The sequence below is a fragment of the Balaenoptera physalus genome (assembly GCF_965194825.1).
Source record: "Balaenoptera physalus genome assembly, chromosome: 14".
NCBI lineage: Eukaryota > Metazoa > Chordata > Mammalia > Artiodactyla > Balaenopteridae > Balaenoptera > Balaenoptera physalus.
In genome coordinates this window covers 72,761,932-72,776,679 of record NC_138893.1, presented here as the reverse complement: position 1 = coordinate 72,776,679, position 14,748 = coordinate 72,761,932, and the positions used below count along the sequence as shown (strand labels likewise).

General features: G+C 57.8%; 1 protein-coding gene across 3 annotated transcripts in view; it reads left to right on the top strand.

The window, feature by feature from the left end:
* Positions 1–547: 547 nt before the first annotated feature.
* The window catches only part of LDB3 (LIM domain binding 3), a 59,821-nt gene continuing 45,620 nt past the window's right edge, over positions 548–14,748 (top strand). For 2 of the 3 annotated variants that reach the window (XM_082424232.1, XM_082424231.1), the window contains exons 1-4: positions 548–706; positions 803–918; positions 10,354–10,505; positions 10,967–11,042. In XM_082424232.1, the coding sequence (XP_082280358.1) occupies positions 826–918; positions 10,354–10,505; positions 10,967–11,042 (321 nt within the window). In that variant the 5' untranslated portion in view covers positions 548–706; positions 803–825. The remainder of the gene's footprint in view (positions 707–802; positions 919–10,353; positions 10,506–10,966; positions 11,043–14,748) is intronic. The other variant, XM_082424233.1, reaches the window with a different exon arrangement.

Genomic DNA, 14,748 nt, shown 5'->3' with positions numbered 1-14,748 from the left:
AGCCCCCATAGGAATGAGCTCAGACTCCAGTATGGCTTGGGTCTACTACCTGTGTGACCTTGGGAAAGTTACTTAACCTCTCTGAGCGGGACAAGTGGCAGCCTCTCAGGATCTGAGGAGATAATGGCGTGAAGGGCCCAGAGCTGAGCTTGGCCATGCCCAGAGCTGCTGCTATTATTATGATTGTTTTTATGATTGGACAACTCTGGGCCCTGAAGTTGTCCCTTATCTTGGGCCACCATGAGGATAAGAGGCAACTTCAGGGCCCTCACCGGGGAACACAGGGCAGCAAAGACCCAAGTCACAAAGCCCCTGGCCAAGGGAGCTCAGCCACGGTCTTCTGGCAAGGGGGTGGGTACAGCCAGGCAGAGAGGGCAGCTGGGCAGTCTGGGCTCTCCAGAGGGCGGAGGGAGCAAGGAGAGGAGAGCAGGGGGGCAGAGCATTATCACTAACCTGGCCAGGCCCCTCTCCTGCCCCCTGGGGGGTGCTGGGTGCCGGACACCCCTCCCCAGGGGCTATATTAGCCTTGTGAGTCACAGTGGACCCGCTGGGAGGCGGAGGGCGGGCGGGCACAGTGTAGGGTTACAATCCATTTATGGGCGCAGTGGAGGGCAGATATCAGTGTCGATGGCATTCGTTCCCAGCTATTCTTAGGAGCCTCTCAGGAGCTGCACACAGCCCGGCCAGGCAGAAAGGGACGGAGCAGGCAAGGCCGGGGGTCGGGGGCAGGGGCCGAGGTACGGGCTGGGGAGGCAGGGTGCGTGAGGGTCCTCTCACTCTACTCTTCTCCCTTCATCCGCAGAGGTCGCCGCTGTCAGCACCGGCATGTCTTACAGCGTGACCCTGACCGGGCCTGGGCCCTGGGGCTTCCGTCTGCAGGGGGGCAAGGACTTCAACATGCCACTCACCATCTCCCGGGTGAGTGTGCACGGTCCACAGCCTAGAACCCGCAGGGGCGGGGCATGCTCAAAGGAGGGTGTGTGAGTCCATCCGTCCATCTGTCTGTCCTCCCTGAGGCTCTTGGAAAGCAGAGCACACTTCCCTGGTCTGGGGGTGGGACTGGACTCAACTGGATACTGCCGGCCACAGGCCCCTGGTCTTGGCCACAGCTGTTGCCCACCCTCGTTGGCTGGCCTATTATGAGTATGAAACATGGGCAAGCGGCTGGTGTTTTGAGCAGAGAAAGCAATGCCAAGTTTGCAGGCCAGGCAGGCAGGTAGACAGAAAGTACAGGGCTTTCCTAAGCCTTTCTCTGGGAGGGTGGGCTCAGGGTACCCCCCAAGCCTGGAAGTGGGCAGCTGCTTTGGGGAAAGAGCACTCCTCGCATGGAGAGGTCAGGTGACGGGCGGGCGGATGGTTAGATGTACAGACTGCTGACCTTGGCTGCCCTGCTATCAGGGCTCGGAGCTGGGCTGGGCTGGTAACCGGTCTCCTGCATCCACTCCATCCCAGACTTGAGGTAACAGCCCCCTTCTACCCCTGCCTTCCTGGGGCTGCTGTGGGACCTCACACTGGCTGGCTTCGTGGAGCTGGGCCTTCCTCGCTTGCTGGAGGCCCTAGCCATTCACCTACAGCTGCTCTGCCTGCCTGTCTCAAGTCTGGTTCGCCATGCTCACCTGGGGAAATGGCCTGTGTGTTCTGCAGTGTCTGTGATCAGGGAATGGCACTGCCTGATGGGAATGTCACAGATCTTTGGAGATTGTCTGAGTAACTCTATTGCCCAGCTGGAGACACTGAAGTCCAGAGAAGCAAGAAGCTAGATCTGTTTGAGAGGAAGCGGTCTGTGAGAAGGGACTTTGTTTTAAACACTGCTGTGTCCCTGGCACCTAGACCAGTACCTAGGACATAGCAGGTGCTCAGGCAACACTTATCAAGTAAAGGGAAGTCCAGCAGAGGGGCGCTGAAGGCCTCAAGGCTCAGGGTGGACTGTGAAAGGTGCCAGGGCAAAGACAAGCCCTGCCTGGTGGAGTATGCTGAGACTGAGCCCCAGCAGTGCTGGTGTGGGCACAAGGGGGCAGGCTGAGGCCCCAGGCTGTCACTGGAGGGTGATGGATGGGCAGGGGTGTCTGGGTCACTGCTCACCTGGAGACAGGGAGACAGTTTCTTCTCCAGGGCATGGAGACTTGCCTTGGGCCTGAGAGTGGGACGGGGAGGGTGGTGGGGAGGCACTGAGGTGGGCAGCCAGGGAAGGCCTGAAAGGTGCTTGGCAGAGGGGGCAGGGAGCCAATGTCCCCACTGGAGGCACAGTCCTGGCTGTGCAACCAAATGTGGACACTTGGGGGGACCCTAAGATGGAAAGCCCCACTGAGGTGTGTTATGGGAGCCTCACGACAGCAATAGCTTCACAACAGCCTCACAACTCCTCTGGGGTGCTGGCCTGGCTCTAGTCCAGGGAGAAGGCCTTGGCCACCATCCTGCTGGAGGTCTGGCTTATTCCAACCTGAGTCTCCAGACCCACTGCCCTGGAGACCCCAGGGTCCCATATTAGAAGGGCACCCAGAGACTTACACACTCAGTCTGATGATATGGTGACACAGGGGCATTTGAGACCCAGCAGACACACCCCCTCTGCCCTCAGGACCCTACACAGCTCCCCATCCCCCTGGTTACAGGTCTCCTCCCTGTACAAGGCAGGACCCTCCACCCTCACTCTCATGGGTCCACCAGCTTCCCACGCCTGGGACTGAGCCTAGCTCTCCCCCAGCCCCACTATCCTCAAGGCCTCCTCCTGCTGCTCCCAGCCCCATCCCTGCTGGTGGAAATTAGCCTCCTGGCTCAGTGGCACCCAGGATAGCTGATGACTTCATCCGGGGTCTATGCACCACCTGGCCCCAGACAGCCCAGGGCTTAAATTGCAGCACAGAGGCCTTAAGCTAGACAGCAGGAAGAATGTCCTCACTGTAGGCAGGGGGTGTATTGGGATGCACTAGAGCCAACGACTAGGGGGGACTTTTAAAAATAGAACCCGCAGCTCAGGCAGGGCATCAGGGGATGGGCCTCTCAACTTCCTTCAGGGGCATGCCCCCAAATCACCGAGGCCATGGAACCAGCTGGACTGGGTGCTGGGGCCTTCCCAGGGCTTGGAGCCTCTTGATAAGTCCTCTGGTGTGCTGCTGATACCCTGGGCTCGGGCGTCCCAGGCTCAGCGCTGCTGACCAGGCAGGCCTCGGGACACTAGCCCTGCCCTCCCAACAGGGCTGTGGTATTTCCTGCTGGGGTGCTCGAGGTCCTTCTGCACCAGGAACTTCTCCCCTAAGGGGATGCAAGGCCAGAGCTCTCTGGAAGAATCCACTGCAGCCCTGACCTGCTTCCCACAGAGGGCCAGTAGATGTCCTGGCCCGAGTCTTTGCGACAGGGCAGTAGTGGCGTATTGCGGCGGGGGGACTAGCAAAGGCGGGGCCAGCTCGTTCTCAGCAGGGGCCGGCACCCCTGGGCACACACACTGTAACCCTGAGGCAGGTGGTCAGGCAGGCAGGTCTGGGATTGGCATCTCACTTCAGAGCCGGGCAAACTGAGGCTCCAACTTGCTCATGCGCTCCTGGGACCTTGGTAACCCCATGCCTGCTTCCTCACCCTGTGGCTAGGGGCTAGTAGAAAAGCACTGCGTGGGGCCCATCCCCTGTGTGCTGCAGCTCCTCCTGTAAGAAGGCTGGCCACGTGCAGCCTGGGTGGTAGCCCCTGTACCCACCCCACCCTGCCCACCAGCCCCACAGAATCAACCTTGGGGCAGTAACAGCCCCTCAAGTCCTCCCTTCGGTGGGTCTCAGCCTGAGGACACACAGAGAAATGGGTTCAGGAGGGAGACTCGGAGGGTGGAGGGGAAATGCCTTTATTTATCCTGGACAGGTGTGGCTGGGCCTGCAACATGAGCTGCCCTCCCACCCCCACCCTCCCCCAATCCCAGCCAGTCCTCCAGGAAGTGGGGGAGGGGTGGGAGCAGCCGAAGAGGGAAGGTTCCAAAGGCCCAGCCCCCACCCCTGTCAGGGCAGCTAGGCCAGAGGCCAGGGCCACGGTCTGGGGCCTTGCCTCTTGGCTCACGAGTTGCAGCCCTTGACTTTATGGTGGCGACGTATGCTTTTGTTTGGCTCTGCTACTCACAGCTGTGTCACCTTAGAAAATCAGTTCACCTGCTCAGCCTCAGTTTTCTCATCTGCAAAATGGGGATGGTATGTCAGTAAAAGTACACGTGAGAGTTCTTTCTAATGTGCACTTATGAAAATACACCTATTTTTCCACATGGGCTGCTTGTGAGGATGGGGGAGTGGTGGCACTGAGCCTGGGCCCGGGGGGTCCTGCCTCTCTGCTCCAAGGCCTCTACTCCTTACGGCCTTACCCACAGGCCCAGCAGGCTCACCTCTGCCCCTTTGCCGTTCTCGGTTCCAGTATTTGTCAGACTCTCCTGGCTATGGTGGCGACGCAGAGGACAGAGGGTCCCTGGGAGGGGAAGGGGGACAGGCTGAGATTATTCTGGGGCACCTGCACCGGCGATTCCTGGAATTTTGAGGCCATGGTACTGTTTCTTGGGCAGCGCCTAGCAGTGCTGACAGCAAGTGTTGTTTATAGCCATGCTGAAGGTCAGGCAAGCCTCTGGAGGGCTGCTGCAGGGCTGGCTCCCAAATGAACGAATGGGGAAGATAACCAGTCAGTGGCCCACCGCTGGGGAATACATCCTTAGAGGTTCCCAGGCCAGGCCCTCTCCCAGCATGCTTCTTCTCCCTGGTGCACAGAGCTGTTCCTGACCCCGGGAGGTCCCTGAAGTGAGTGGGCATGAGGCTGGCTGGGTCCTGGGGAGCGGGTCTTCTGAGGTCCTGGGCTGGGACATAGGACAAGGGCAACTTCACTGGCAGTCCCCGGGGGCTCCTCGGGCTGAAGGCGTTGTGAGACGGCAGCAAGTGCGAGGAGGGCAGGGCTTCCTGGGTGATGTCTGCTGGGCTTGCTGGGGCAGCTGTCCTGCCTGGGAGATATCTCCCCAGTTCCCTGAATCTCCCTCTTGTCCAGGGGCTAGCCATGATTGAAAGGCCCCCTCCCAGGGCCCTTCCATTCCCAAACACAGCTTCTCCACCCCTTTGAAGCCAGGATCCACCTCTTCCCAGGAACCATTCTAAGTGGCATGAAGCAGACTTTGACATCCAGGACCTAGAACTGGGGGACAAGAGGAGAAGAAAGAGACTCAGAAGGCCAGGGAAGGGTGTGGTCAGCTAGGGAGGGGGCCAGTGACCCCTGGCTTTGGCACAGGGAAGTCATTGGTATGTGTGGAGTGGTGGGGGCCAAAGTCAGATGGCTGATGTGAGAGGGATGGGAGACTGTAGAGGCCAGATGTGCTGGTCACTTCTTGGAAATGCCTGGTGGTGAAGAAAAGGAGAGAAACATGGCAGGAGCCGGTTGGAGCAGCTAAGGCTTTTTTTTTTTAAGACAACTTTTTTAGAGCAGTTTTAGGTTCACAGCAATGTTGAGAGGAAGATAAAGGGATTTCTCATAACCCCCCTGCCCCCATGCATGCACAGCCTCCCGCATTACCAACGTCCCCCTCCAGAGTGTACATTTGTTATAACTGATGAAACTACACTGGCACATCATTATTACCCAGAGCCCATAGTTTACATTAGTGTTAACGCTTGGTGTGTACGTTCTATGGTTTTGAACCAATGTATTATGACATGTATCCAACATTATAGTGTCACAGAGAGTATTTTCACTGCCCTAAAAGTCCTCTGTGTAAGGAGAGGCTTTTTGAGCATAGATAAGACTCTGGCTTTTTTATCAGCCAGGGTGGGGTTGGAGAGAGGGGCCATGGGAAGACAGAAGCTTCCAGTGAGAGGGCGAGGGATGGAGCAAGGCCCCAGGGGAGGCCAGATGGGAAGGGAACAGAGCATGGCATGACAGTAATTTAATCACACAATGTAAAGTGCACTTAGGGCTCCCTGGAAATCCCCTGGGATGTCAGCCTGGGAAGGTCAGGAGGAGATGCTGGAAGCTGCACAGTCCACAGCACCCACAGCCTGCCCTTGCCTCCCATCCCTTGCCGCACCTACACTGGCAGGTCTAGAGGGAAAGGAAGTCAGGGGCCTGTCTGGCTTTAAGCACTAGGAGTGATGGCCGGGACCTTCTGCGGAGCCCAGTGGCCCCCTCTGCTGCCAGGGAGCTGTGGGAATAGGAGCCAAGGGCATGGGTGTGCCTGAGCCCCAGCCGGTGCCTTGCTTCCCTGGGACCCTGGACAGAACTTCTCTCCCCTCCAGCTGATGCTCAGGCCCCTCTAGGGACAGGAGGCTGGCTCAGGACTGATCAGTCAGGGCTGGCCCTTCACACACCACCCTCTGCCAGCTCCAGATCTTGTTTCCTCTGGAGGTGGGGGCTGCAGCCTCCCAGACTCCAACCCCTGGCACCTCCCAGGGGAAGGGGTCAGGGACAGCACTTGCACCTCCTCGGTTGGGAGCTTCCCTGAAATTGTCTCAGCTCTGCACTGTCTTTGTATAATGCCCTATTTAATGATGAAATCCTCACCAAAATCCCGGGAGAAAGGCATCATTGCTGTCTTTACACAGAGGTCATGGAGGCTGGCACTGCAACCTCAGGTCTGGCTCAGACTACAGTCCATGGTCTTTGCTCTACTGCTTCCCCCCAGGCACCCGAAGGTCACGGGGGCCACAGCTGCCCCCTGGCACCAGCTATCCCTGTGCCCCCTCTGGGGTGCCCTAAACCATGGCCCAGCAAGGAGGGTGGGCTAGGTGGCGATCTTGGCCCCCAAACACCTAGAGCCTGCCTTAGGGGCTTCTGAGACAGGACCTCGGTCCTGGAGCTCTGCTCATGGCTGGGTTCCCTGTTGAGAGGTGGCTGGTGACTAGAGAAGGTGAAAAGTGGAATGAAACAATCATTACAAAGAGTTTTTCAAATGCTCCAAAGGGGCTAGAAAGACTTAAAGAAAAAAAAATCCTCCAAGGATTTAGGAGCTTTGGGTCTTTTCTGGGACAAGGAAAGCAGAGGGAGGGGGCTAGGGAGTCAGACAAGAGGTACATGGGTACCTCACACCTAGACTGTACTCTTCACAAGCCCTGGGCTCTGGGCAAGTGTTCAAGGGTGGCCGCACCCTTCTGCCAGGCAGGCTGCTCCTGCAGAGCGAGGAGGGGTCTGACGGCCCTTGGGCAGAGCTGAGGGGCAACTTCCTTAGAGTCCCTGCCTCCTTCTCTAGGGAGACCTGGGCAGAACTAGCAGAGCGCCTCCCTACAAGAGGATTATAGCATCCTCCACCCCACCAGCCCGAGGGGTCTTGAACCCTGCTCAGGGCAGCCAAAGGTCGGGCCAGCTGAGCCCTGATGAGCACACACAGGTGCAAGGAGAGGCGCCAGGGGCAGGCTGGAGCCAGCTTGGTGGCAAATTCCTCAGGGGGTTTGGCTGTTGACCAAGCCTGGGGGAGCCTGGGCTCTTCCCTGGGAAAAGGATCATCTCAGTCTATACCGGAGGATGCGGGGGAGCCAGCCAGGGCCAGGCAAGGGGAAGGTGGGAGCCCTGTGGGAAGGTATGATGTTAGCTAACCCATGCCTGAGGGAGAAATAAGTCCTCAAGACAGCTCGGAAGGGAGGGCATTCCAGATGGCCCCGTGGTTTGCCCTAGCTGAGCTGGCCCCAGCCTCTTTTGGATGTCATTCTGGTGTCCTTGTTCACACTTAATCCATGATCTCCTGGACACAGCTCTGGTCCTGCCTGGCAGGCATCACCTCTGCAGGCATGAGGCCCTCCCCTCTGTCTGGGGTCTGTGGCTGCCCTGCCTGGGAGCTCCCTGCTGCAGGCTGATGGCCCCCTTCTCTGTGGTTGCTTAGAAGCATCTGGGGGAGCCCTGGGTCGGGAAGCCCTGGCATGGGGGTGTCCTGCTGTGGGGGAACCCTGTGGGCAGTCCACTAAAACAGCAGAGGCATTGCGCAATTCACCCTGAATGGGAGCATACTGGCGTCTGCTACTTTCTCTGAAATGCTTCACACATAATATGGATTGATGGATGGAGAGAGGGATGGACACTTGACCAGCAAGTTGAGTGAAATGCTACAGTAGAACCTCGGTGGTGGGTATTCAGGTGCTCCCCGTAGAATTAGTTCTGCCTTACTGTGTTTGAAGGTGTCTATAATAAAATACCCGGAAGAGCAGAGGCCTGAACATGAAGCTAGAAGGTGTAGGGAAAGGTGATTTTCTTGCAGGACAGGCCTGGCTGGGCAACTCAGTTTGCCCTCAGGAGTCCCCTCTCAGCCTAGAAAGTGTTTTGCTTTTCTTTGTTGTCGTTTTTTATCCTTTGCTTAACCGCTTAAATCAAAGGAAACAACACACTCCTGTCACTAGTAGAGGCTCTGTACGGCCATTGATTTGGGGATAAAGGCGACGTGTGTTTTCAGATGGCCCGAGCGCTTCCAAGATGCCCCTATGGGAGCCTGGAGAGTAGGCGGGACTTGGCAAACCGGACAGTGTGGCTTCCTGACAATCAAGGCATTTGTTTCTCTATTGTCCTGGCCTCATCCCAGCAGATTCCAGGGGCGGTGGGGAGGCTGCTCAGGGCACAAGGTGGCCAGTGTTTAAGAAGGTACCACAGTCCCTGGGTCTGAAATGGCGGGTCAGCGGCAATTGGCAAGAGTTCTCCTGGTCTTGCTCTAATCACTGGGTTAACACACGTGGCTCCTGGCCCGCCCTGTAGAGCCTGTCTGGGAATGGGCTGGAGGCTGGTGGCTGCAGGGCTCTGGTTAGGATGGGAGTTCCCTCCGAGGGGCCCGGCAGGAAGTTTCCATCCATGTCTGAGAGCCCAGAATCTGGCCAGAGGCCCACCGAGGCCTGGCACCCAGGGCATGGGACTGTCCCCAGGACGTCTTTGGGCTCCTTCTAGGATGGTCCCCAAGCCTTGGCCAGAAAATGGCTTCTGCCAGCATTAGGAGCCAGCCTTGTCCTTGGGGTACAGCCAGGAAGGTGACTGGGATGTGCCCAGAGAAGCCAGGAGGGCTGGCTGGTGGGCATGTTGGGGAGGAAAAGCCAAGGGACACCCTCTAGGCACAGCTCAGTGGGGGGTGACTCCCAGGGGCTCCTCTTTCCTATGATGTCACTGGAGGCAAGCCCTGCCCGGCACCCCATGTGATGTCACAGCGTGCTTCCACATTATGTCATGGGGGTCAGGTTATAAAATCATTCTATGTGATGTCAGGAGGGGGTGCAGCCAAAGTCTCCACGACATCCCATGAGACACCTTTAGGGGTGAAGCTTCATCACACTCCATGTAATGTCACTAGGGGCCGGCCCACAAGCTATTTTAGGTGATGTCACTAGGCCTTCCAGAATTTTGCATTTCATGGTATGTCGCTGCATAGGAGGCCACCATGGCATTCAGGGTGCTACTACTGGGGGCTGGACATGCAGAATTTGGCATTGTGCATGATGTCATTGGGAGTGGAATCTGAGCTATCTCAGCATCCCAGGTAATGTCTCTGGGAGTGTGGTCTTCCTGACATTGCATGGGGGGTTCGTGGGGTGGCATATTCATGGTATTCTGTGTGATCACACTGGGGGTAGGGCCCCCAGACTCTAACATTCTGTAATGTCACTAGAGTGCAAGATTTGGGAACTGGCCTCCACATCTGCACCTCCCCTTTGGAAAATATGAAGCCAACCACAGAGCACTGAGCTCCATATCCCAGCTGACCTTGCTCCCACAAGCAGGCTTGACAGCTCTGCCAGCCCTCTCTGCACACCTGCCACAGTAGAGTAAGACACACTTACACTAGGATGCTTTTGTGAGGGTACATTTGGCCTGCCTGTTGGCCTGGAAGCATCTCTGTGGTGGTGCTGAGTCTTAGCAGCTGCTGAATTCTTCTGGAGCCTGGAAAGTGTGCCATGGGTTTTCAAGGTGCAGATGTTATAGTAGGCTAATTGGTGTAACAAACAACCCCCAGTTCTCTTAGCACAGTGGAAGTTTATTTCTCATTCATGCAACATCCAGTTCAGTGCTCCTTAGTCATCTCTCCTCCAGACAGTGACTCCATGATCCAGGTCCCTTCCAGTTAGTGGCTTGGCTGTCCTCCTCTGGGTCCTCTGCATCCAGTCAGCTGACAAGCAGAGAGCGTGCAGGATGGCAAGATGGTTGCTAGGGGCAGGCCTGGAAGTGGTGTGCTTTGATTTCAGAGCTAGTCTCATGGCTGCACTCATATACAAAGCACCAGGAAATGTGGTAGCTCTGTGCCAGGAAAAGGAAGCAGGCTTGGTGGTCATAGTGAATGAAAGACAAAATGGCAAGCCTCTACTGGATGATCCCTGGTGATTCTTCCCTGAGGACGGGCCCATCCTCAGGTCACCCTTCTTATGTTCACCCCCCCATCTGCTACCCTCTCAGATCACACCGGGCAGCAAGGCCGCCCAGTCCCAGCTCAGCCCAGGTGACCTTGTGGTGGCCATTGACGGCATCAACACAGATACCATGACCCACCTGGAGGCCCAGAACAAGATCAAGTCTGCCAGCTACAACCTGAGTCTCACGCTGCAGAAGTAGGTGGGAGCTCTCCAGAGCAGGGGGCAGAGGTTGGGTGTGGGCACCAAGGGCCTGGGAGAGGAGCTGTCCAGCATGGGCCCAGCCTCGTGCTACCGGACCGCACAGGGAAGTGAGGACAGCCTCTGGACCAGAAGGACGGGCCCAAGTCATCAAGCACCTGTCATGTCTGTGTCTCACTTTACAGATGAGGCTCAGAGAGGGTGGATAACGGTGCTGCTGGTATGTGGGCAGCCGGGCCTGGAAGCCAGGGTCTTGCCTGCTTCCTCTGTGCACAGGCAGCCTCCCTGAGACCTAGCAGAGGCCCGTGGCTGCAAAGTACCCCAGAGCCGTGACTTCTCCATGCTGGTCAGGCCTCTGCCCTGGCTCCCTGGGTTCCAGATGTTCTCCCCTCTCCAGTCCTTCTCAGGCAGGAACTCCTGGACCCAATGGCAACTGTCTTCATTTCTGGTTTTTCCAGGTCGAAGCGCCCCATTCTCATCTCCACGGCAGCGCCCCCAATCCACTCCCCTCCGCCTGTGATCCCCCACCAAAAGGTAGGTGCTGACTGTGGGTGGCAGGCTCCACTCTGGGCCGTGGCTCCCGGAGTGCAGCCACTGGTCTGCCTGACGGACCCTCGGCTGGCCTGACTCTGGCAAGGTGGGGGGATCAGCCCGGCCCCAGCCCTGCCCCTGCCTCGGCTGATGCCGGGGAGGTGGCGCAGACCCCCCGGGGAGAAGCGTTCAAGCCCCATAAAATGCTGCATGTAGGGGTGCCCGCCTGGGTGCTTAGCCAGCACCCTGGGCCTCATGGGCGGGCTGACAGGAAATCCACTTAGGCAGCGGTGTTTTCAGGAAAGGGACCATTCTCCCAGCCAAGTAGGGACAAGTGTCCAGAAGGCTCTGACCCTCATCCTCCTGAGGGCACTGGGGAGGGTGGATGACCGTGGCATGAAATCCGAGGCCCCAGTTTGAGCTGGTCACCCCAGGAGGAGCTCCCAGGCATGGGGGGCCTGCTGGCCCTCAGGGTTTCTCCTGTGTCACAGGCTGTCTCCCTCCCGTGTCCCTTTCTCCTCCCAGTTGCACGCTCCTATACCACACTCAGAAGTGCTGGTGCAGCCAGCAGGTCCCAGGCCCCTTCCCAGCTCCCTCTAAGCAGCTCAACCCTGAGGGACCCAGAGCATGGGAGGCCTACCCCACCGCTCCTACAGGACTACACACTCCCGCCACTCTCCACCCCTCCTTGCAGGACCTCATACTGACCCTGTCTGTCCAGTGGGGTAGAGTGGGTGATGGGCAGGGTGGGGAGAGGGGACAAGAAGAAGATGACGGGGGTCTGGGGTGGGTGACAGATTGGGGAAGTGGGCAGAGGGCTGTTGGGGAGAAGCTGCAGAGGCAGACTGAAGGAAGCAAATGTCAGCCCCCCTCCTTCCTCAGTTTCCCCTCTGCACCTCTACTCTGCCTGTTCACCACTAGCCCAGAAGGCCCCCTCTCACTGGCCGTGTGGGGCATTGCAGAGTGGGGTCAGCAGAGCAGGAGGCAGGGCTGTGCTCACCAGGTGCCCCCATTCAGGGGAAGGGGGAACAGATGTAGGATGGAGGGGTCTCCCCACAATTCCCTGAGACCACACCCCCTTTCCTCCAGCCCTGCAGTCAGGCTGGCTTGGCCTAGCTTTCTGTGTGTGGCTTTGCATTTTGTCCAGGTGGATGACAGCTTCAGGGCCAGGAGCCTCACCCCGCTCTTTTTGACAAAACCCTTCTCTTCCAGGTGTCCTTTCTATCCCCCAACCCTGACCTCCGTGCAGTGGGCTGCAGGCTCCAGGGTGGTGGGCTGCTAGGCGCTCGCACTAACCCCTCTGTTTCAGGTTCACGCAGAAGCGCTGGGATGGGCATGGCCTCTAACTGCTCTCTTCTCTCTCCCCTGCATGGTGCTGCCCTGGGCCAGGACCCTGCTCTGGACACGGACAGCAGCCTGGCAGCACCCAGTCCCAACCCCGAGGCGAGGGCCATCCTGGGCACCCCAGGCACCCTGGAGCTCGGGCAGACCTTTAGCTCCTCCTTCTCCCAGACCTCCGTCTTCTCCTCACACACGGAGGCCTCTGGCGCTGGCCCTCCATGGGGCAGCCCGGGGGCCAAGGTCAGCCTGGAGGGGGCCCTCGACTCTCTAAGCCTGAAAGCCCCACGGGGTTCGAGCCAGCCAAGGCAGTATAACAACCCCGTTGGCCTGTACTCGGCAGAGACCCTGAGGGAGATGGCTCAGATGTATCAGATGAGCCTCCGAGGGAAGGCCTCAGGTGCTGGACTCCTAGGAGGGTAGGTAACGGGCTCACAGCTCTCCACTGGTGGTCAGGGGCCATCTGGGTCCTCAGTGCTCGTAGAGGCCTGGTCAGATAGTCAGAGCGAGGAACTGGCCTCATTCTGGCCAGCCCCAAGCCCATGAGGCAGTGCAGGCTGAGAGCAGTGAAATCAATCATCCTATTGACATTTGCCATGAGCCGGGCCCATCATTGCTTTACACAAGCTGGGGCGATGTGTCAGATTTTGCAGAGAGGGAAACTGAGGCTCAGAGAAGGTTAAGTCAAGGTCCAGCTGTCCAGCTACTAAGTGGCCAAGCTGGGCCTGAATACAAGAGACTCTGACTCCCAAAACTTTCACATCAGTTCACCCACCAAGACAGGACAAAGCCTAATACCTCCAGGAACTCTGGGGCAAAGGGACAGGCTGGTCCCCACCCCTTTGGGAGTCCTGAGAGGTGGGAGAGCAAGTTCTCTAGGTCTGGCAGTGGTCTGGGAAGGCTGCCTGGAGGAGGGAGCACTTGAGCTGGGTACAGAGAGATGGGGCAATAGGGTGAGTGGAGTGGGTTGGCAAGACTGACCCTGGCTAGGGTGGGGAAGCAAGGGAGCAGGACCCTGAGGAGAAAAGGGCCCTGCAGGAGAACAGCAGGCCACCCCCTGCTCCCCGAGGTCTAGCTAATGGTACTCTTGGAGCACAGGAGTTAAAAGAACCTAGAGGCAGAGCCAGGGTGGGCATTGTGGAGGGGCTGAGGGGAGGGAGCCTCCCAGCAGAGCACATATTAGCTTCCAAGTCCTGAAGGTTTGTTATCTCATTGTAACTTCTTCCATAGCCCCATGCAATTGGTATAATCGTCTCTGGGCTGGAGGCAAAGCAGGCTGAGTCAAGGCATATGGCCCAGTGGCTAGGGATTCAGGGCTCTTCCATGAGACTGTCCATATCTCAGGATTACGGGGAGGATTGAAGGAGATAACACGTGCATAGTGCTGAGCTCTGTTCTGGCACACTCACTGCGTGCTACCTGCCATCACTGCCTGGAGTCACACGACACGTACACAGATGAGTCAGCACTGCAATCCAGGTCAGTGTGATCCAAGCCCACACCCTTCCTTTGACCTAGCCGCACATGGTATCTGTGCTCCGCCCGTTCACTGCTCCCCTGGGGATCCCCAGCTCCCCCAGATCCCATAGCTCTTTCTGGGATCCTGAGTAAAGCTGGGCGCTCTACGGTCTGAGCACTTGGACCCTGGCTTCCCTGGACCAAGGTGGCAAAGCTTTCTACCCCCAGGCTTTTTCCAGCAAGGGGCTTCTGCCAGAAAGCTCAGGGAAAGACAGAGTAGAAGTGGACTCTTTCTCCTGCCTTGGATGGGCTGATAGCTCTTCCTGATTCTCTTTGGGCCTGGCCCCCAGCAGGGAGGTCACGCTCTGGTGGACCTGGACTTCCACGGGGCCCACCTGCAGTGATGGTAAGGTCTTCCCTCACGGAGGCCTCAGTCGAGGCTGGGGCTGGTTAACAGTCCATATGCTTTATCTAACACAACTCTCTCAGCAACTTCAGAGCGGGAGCATCATTCCCTCATTTTATAGCTGGGAAATAGAAACCCAGAGAGAGCAAGTAATTTGCCCAAGGTCACACAGTTAATGAGTGGCAGATAGGACTGGCACTCAGGTCAGTCTGACTTCTCCCAGCCAGGGACCTACCTGCCTGTCCCACCCGTTTCTCCCAACTCCCGACAAGCCCTCCCATTGGCACAAGGGCTTCTCAGAACCTGACAAGTGTTAGATTATTACTTGACACTCAGAGCAGCAGGGTCCAACAGTTGCTTCAAAGGGAAGATGGGCTAGGGAGGGAATATGGTGCGTGCTTCATTCAAAGTGAAGGCTGATGCTGTGGTCCCAGCAGGAAGGGCAGAGCCTCTGACCTGGGCTAGCCGAGGGCTGAGGCCACCACCTCACAGGAGACAGGGTTGGCA